We start from the raw sequence: 6,612 nt of genomic DNA, 5'->3' as shown, positions 1-6,612 counted from the left end.
ATATTTTTAAAATATTAGATGAGTCATCGCTGGCCCCACGATGACGAGAGTAGATATGATGGACAATTGACTAACACTTGGTAGAGAGACCCAATCTTGCAAGAAATAAATACCGCGACTTCTATCTTTTTCAATAAATCAACATCTTGAGACAATGAACTATAGGTTGAAATATAGACTTGCCACTATCGTGAGTTTGTGTAAAATAAAAATTTGCAGAAATTTGGTGCTTCCCAATTTCTTTTTTGGGGGTGCTAATAGAAGCTCTCTCATTTTTTTTTAGGTTTAGGATTTTACATTAGCACGAGTGTTGTAATGTTTTAATGTTGAGATGATAGTTTGATTCAAACCTTGGTCATATTTGATGAGCATATTTTAATCTTTAATTGGGGTGTAATAAGTAAAAGTTGAGGTGTCAATAGCAGTTCTTTAAAGATTATACTCGTTTGAATTTCTGTGAATGTTTGAGATGTCCTTGTATTTTCATACATTTGGCGTATACCCTTGGTCAATGGTCAGAGACTTTGTGAACGAATGAGAAATAATTGAAATACTTTTGTCCTCTACCTCTTGACAAAAACCCTTCATTCCCCTACACAAACACCCACCAAAAAAGAAAAAGAAAAAGAAAAAAATCTAGAGTCGTCCTGAGTGTGCACAGAATCATAGATGCTTGCTTCTCACTTGTATCTCGATGAAAAATATCTATGGTTCTATAGACACATTCACGTCAATAATGTCTAAAACGATCTCAGTATTCTTCGAAAGAGTCGTGCTGGGGTGAACTCAAGTGCGGGTTCCTATCCACTTTCACGTCAGTTCGAGCTTGAGGTCACTTTAGTATTATTCTTTCCAAAAATCTATTATGTGCAATTATTTGGTGATTTACATAGGAATTGATGTGGTATTAGTAAAAGTTAGTGAGGCAATAGCAGTTCTCTTGATTTATTTTAATTTTGCGTCTAAACCTTGGGGTTTTTTTTTTTTTTTTTCTCTTCTTCTTTTCATTGATTTGGAAGACGAAGAATCCATAGTGAACATAAAGTAATTAATCGGATCATGTGGAGATTTGGGGCAATCTAATAACGAGAGTTGAAGATTGAAGACAAGGATTTCATGAAAGAAAAGGGAAAATTACTTAATGTCCTCGGTGGAAGTTTTTTTTTTTCTTCTTTTGATTGGTCCTTAACTTTTTGGGATTAGCTAAATAGTCCATTTAGTAAATCCTTATTTTCTAATCAGTCCTTGAACCCTACTCTAGACATTTCTCACGATTGAAATGTTGAAATTGTCCAATCCAATCAAACTCACCATTTTCGTCAAAAAAATTGGATTTCTGGCAACTAGATCGAGTTTTGGAGACTCCATTCCGATGAAAAAGATTTGAGAAAGAAGAAAAAGTCATTTTCAAGATTTTTTTCAATTATTTTCCTTCGTTTTTTGATAAATATCTATCAAGGACAGTTTTTTTGGTTGGAAATCATCTACACAAGTCGTTAAGTCAAGTTTTAAGTTGATTTTTTCATGTATTTTAGTTGGAAAAATTTGAAAAAATGAAAATGGGTGGATTTTACAATGACGATGTTGACAAATTTTATTATTGACTTCAATATTTTTATTATCAAATTCAACAATAAATAAAACTGGTGAGGTCGACAATAATTATTGGTGAGGTTGACAACAAAAATTGTCATCCTCAACGATGTAAAATCCACCCATTTTTTTTTCTTGAGTTTTTTCAACTAAAATACATGAAAAGATTGATTTAAAACTAGACATAACGACTTGTGTAGATGATTTCAAACCAAAAGAATCATTCTTAATTGATTTTTATCCAAAAATGAAGTAAAAGAATTGAAAAATCTTTTTTTTTTTATTTGCATATATCTTCAAAATATTTGAAAAAATCTTAAAAAAGGTTTCTTCCTTCTAAAAAGCTTTTCATCGGAATTGGGTCGCAAAAACTCGTCTGGGATGCTGAAAATCCAGTATTTTTGAATAAAAATGATGAGTTTGAATGATTAAGACAATTTTGACATTTCAATCATGAGAAATGTTAATAGTAGGATTCAGAGATTTATTAGAAAAGAGGGATTTACTAAATGGACTATTTAACTAACCCCTAAAAGTCAAGGACTAATTAGAAAAGAGGGATTTACTAAATGGATCACAATCACAAAGCAATAAATTGTGGAGCAACACGGTTACGGTCATCCCTTTGGGAGTTAAAGGAAAAAAGAAAAAGAAAATAAAACTAAAGGGATATTATTAAAAAAAACTTTAGAATGGAAGAGAAAAAAAAAAAGTAAGATAATAAAGTTAGAGAAATATTATTAAAAAAAGTCGTGATGAATGCATGCGATTGACGTGGTAAGGGCATATAACCATAGATCTTTTTCTTCAAGATACACAAGGAAAAAGATCTGTGGTTTTATGCCCTTGTTACATCAGTCGCCTACCGATCACGTATGATTTATCGTGTGCATTCATCATTACTCTATTAAAAAAAGGAAAAAGGAGAGTAAATACAATAAAATTTAGACTAATGATAAATCGACGTTGTAAAACATATGAGATCTGTACGTGCCTGACATGACAAAGGCACAGAACCGTTGATCTTTTTTCCTTGTATATCACGAAGAAAAAGACCTATGGTTTTGTGCCCTTGCCATGTTATACTCTAATATTTAAGAGGGATTAGGAGGGTAAAAGTGAAAAAAAAAATTCGGAAGGTATTATTAATATTTTTTAAGATTATGGGGTAGAAGATGAAAAATAATAAAGTGGGTTAAAGGAATGCAAAAGAAAATATAGTGAAGGTAGAGAGGGGTGAAGAGATGAAAAAAGTGGTAGTAATGTTTATCCTAGTTGGATTTGTCTCCCACAAAAGTGGGCCCTATAATTATGTTTTATTATAGCATAATGATTTTTTAACTATAAAGTCTTCACTCAGTTAATACTCGGCTAACATGACACGAACACAGAACCACAAATCTTTTTTCTCGAGATGCACTACTACACATTTAGAGTATTGACCAAGTGAAGACTTTCTAATTAGAAAATCAACGCTCTTTATTTTATATAGATTTTATCGAAGGACAACATGGCCTCACAAAGAAACAATGAATAAAATTAATTCCTCCCTTTAAAATCAAATCCCATCTATAAATAAATGAAAGTTGCTATTGGCACCCCAACTTTTACTTATTACACCCTATTAAAAATAAATAAAATAAGTGAATAATCGAGAGGATAAGTAAAAGTTGGTGTCCCAAGTGTTGTACTGTTTGAAGAGTGTTTTAATTTTTAATTGGGGTGATAAATAATTTATGAAATTGTGGTGCAATAAGTAAAGGTTGGGGTGCCAATAACAGTTCTCTAGATAAAATGGGTAAATTAACATTTCGTGCGCTGCTTATGGCAAAAATCCGGTTCGGATACACTGCATTTTAATTCCCAAAACATGTTTGTTTTTTTTTCTCCTTCCAGGTAATTAGTCATTCTTATAATCAACGAATTCGCTGATAAAATATCAAAACTCACTGTTACCTGTGATCTCACTGGTAATTTATCAACAAACTTATTGAATATAAAAATGACGAATTCACTAGAAAAATTTGTTTTGAAAATTAAAATGAACAATATATCAGAACTGGGATTTTATCATAAGTTAGGCACGTTTAAAGAAATTTCTCAAATAAAATCCTTTAATTCCACCCTTCACAAACCAAATCCCATCTATGAATAAAATCCTCAAAGAAAAGTCCTCTGAATTCTTTGAAATGTTTTACACAAAAAAAAAAAAAAAAACCATTTAACTACTTCATGGATTGAGATTTCCTCCCTTAGAGATTCTCCTATCTATAAATCCAGTAAACTGTATTTGTTCCAAAAGATTTGGAACAAATATAGAAAGTACGACCAAACGTACAATGAATGAGAAGATGATCAACAGATTCTACGTTCAACTTACACATGAAACAGAAATCGATAGAGATATTACCCTTAACTGATTTTAAGTTTTCAATCGGATTGACTATATAAAAAATTTAGCCTCACATGATGGTACAGCCGAAATTTAGTCTCAAATGTGTCAGACACCTAGATGGCCAACCATATACAAAGTAGAGAAGGTACACCATCAACACCAACAAGAACTACTCTAAAGAAATGCTACAAATCCAATCCCATCTACCTAAGAAATCTTCAAAAAATAAACCCCTAAATTTCTTTAGGAGCTTAGAGACCAAAACACTAAGAAAATCCAAATATTGCTCTCTATTCTCAAAGATGAGGCTATTACTTTCTTTCCAAATTCCTTCATAATTTATTTATAAAAATACAAATAGATAATCCAAAGAACAAGAAGAACCCTACTCACCTGAAGCACAAACAAGAACACCCCAAGGGGTTGGCCTAGTGGTTTGCCGAGCCTTGATAAGCTCCTTAGGAAGGGCAGGTCAAGTGTTTGTAACCCCATGAAGCAATGAATTCCTTGGGGCCACCCTCCAGAGTTCGGTTGACCCTCGACTTAACCAGTTGCATGTAGGACGATCCGAGGGGGCGGTGCGTGTGATCGTGGGATTAGTCTCACCCGAAGGGTGGGGATACCCACGATAAGCAAAAAATAAAATAAAATAAAATAAAAAAGAAACCCCCAGCAAAGAAGACAGTGTGGTTATATTTGATTAAGTAGATAGAGTATCATCTCTGTATTTTTTTTCTACAATGGCAACTCAACATTTTAGGTATCACACACAACACATGTTATATACTACAATTTTTCACAGAATATCAAACAAGAAGATCAAGAAACTTTTATCTTGTTAGGCAGATAGAGACTTACAAACGAGATTTTTCTATCTTATTATTCAGTCTGAGGCATCGATGAGACCAAGCTTCTATCGGTGTCCATCGTGTTTGGTGTGTGGCTATTGAGATCGTGCCCAACAACTCCATTTGGTGTTGCCTCACAAGCCACGATAGCAGGTTCGCAACTTCCACCCCAAGTGACCGTCATCTTTGTACTGTCACCAACGCCAGCTGGCAATGATAATCCTACATGTGGATGGAGACATGGGACATTGGTCTCGCAATGAAGACCAATCCCTGCACCATTAGATTGAACCCTACAATCCCCTTCCTTGAAAGTAGGAGAATTACGCTGCTTCTCGGAAGGAAAAACACCCAATTCGATATCGATCTTTCCTCTAAGATCTAGCAGAATGGATCTCAACCTCAATACCTCAGCTTCTAGCATTGCTTGACCTTGTAATTTCCTTATAAGTTGTTGGTTCAAAAGGCGTAATTTCTTTACCTCCTCTTCTAAGTAAGCCGTGTGGGCTTTCTTCTTCTCTCTATATTTCCGAACCGCTTCTCTATTTCCTGCTGGCCTTCTAGACTTCAAAGAAGATTGTTGTTTCTCGTTTGGCCCATCGTCTTCTTCACTCGTAAAGACTTGTGTGTGCGTGTGGTAACATGTGTGCGTGTGCACTGCATCCGGCCCAGGGGGGTTGCACGTGTGAGTGTGTGTACATGTTTGTTTGTTCTTCAAGAACCCATCGAGAAATTCGTCGATGGACGTTGAATCTTGAAACTCACTAGAGGCATCGAGGGTATTCGACAACATGACTTGATCCGAAATCTCCTCTTCTCCATCAACCATGTTTATTTTTCTTCAATCTACCATAATCTAAAGTCATAAAACATGAGATAAGTTTATGAACCCATCTCCAGACTGAAAACGTCTAATATCCAAATACTCAATTATAATTTCAGCAAATTTAACCTAATTTATGCAAAATTCATCCAAAACCCATTACAGATATTTCATATACAAACAGAATTTATTCGAAGCAGCATGACCTCCAGTGTAAAATCTAATCAATGCCCACAGCATAAATTCACAAAAGGAACAAAACTTAGAAACCCCACTAAAATTCCAGAGCTTAGAGACATTAAAATAAAAAAAAACCTAATCTCATCCAAGATTTAGAATTTCAACTATTAAAAGCAGCTTTTATGTGAAATTAACAGAAACCCATATTGAAATTTCTCTTAAAAAGATCAAAGGAACTAAATCTAATCCAGAGCTTACAAACCTTAAAAAAAAACCTAATCTTATCCAAGATTTGGAATTTAATCTGTTTAAAAGTAGCTTCTTTTTGAAATTAAGCAGAAACCCAAATTCAAATTACTCTTAAAAAGATTAAATCAATCATAAATACAAGAAGTTGACGTCAAAATCATTAAGTGCGGAAGAGAATCCGAATTTCAAGTGGGGAAAAAAAGACAAATAAAAAAAGGAACCTTTTGTGAAGAATCCAAAAAAAAGAAAGAAAGTAAGAACATGGTGGATGTGATGACTTTTACCTGGTTTTAGTAACACCCATGAGTTGAATTCTACTACATTTTTTCTTTAATCCATGGAAGTATCTTGAAGTTCTGTTTATCTGTTTTGAGTGTTTGTGTTCGTTCAGTCTCTTTGACGATACTTGACAAGGCTTCACCTCATCCATGTAAATTGTCAACTCTTGGTCTAGATTGTTTCTTTTCCTCGAGATATTCATTAAATCTGCAGGATCATTATAAAAAAAAATCTTTACGAAATCC

General features: G+C 33.8%; 1 protein-coding gene across 1 annotated transcript; it reads right to left on the bottom strand.

The window, feature by feature from the left end:
• Nucleotides 1-4,660: 4,660 nt before the first annotated feature.
• LOC147383956 (basic leucine zipper 24-like) lies at nt 4,661-6,513 on the bottom strand. Its single transcript, XM_086425380.1, has 2 exons — nt 6,373-6,513; nt 4,661-5,692 (listed from the first exon to the last, which is right to left on the bottom strand). Exon 2 carries the CDS (start codon nt 5,663-5,665, stop codon nt 4,868-4,870), a length of 798 nt encoding a protein of 265 aa, XP_086281506.1. The 5' UTR covers nt 5,666-5,692; nt 6,373-6,513; the 3' UTR covers nt 4,661-4,867.
• Nucleotides 6,514-6,612: the final 99 nt, after the last annotated feature.

This window comes from Akebia trifoliata, chromosome 15 (genome assembly GCF_017979445.1).
Source record: "Akebia trifoliata isolate Shusen 1 chromosome 15, ASM1797944v1, whole genome shotgun sequence".
Lineage (NCBI taxonomy): Eukaryota > Viridiplantae > Streptophyta > Magnoliopsida > Ranunculales > Lardizabalaceae > Akebia > Akebia trifoliata.
The sequence above is the reverse complement of the archived record's forward strand: the minus strand, read 5'-3'. Positions and strand labels throughout refer to the sequence as shown.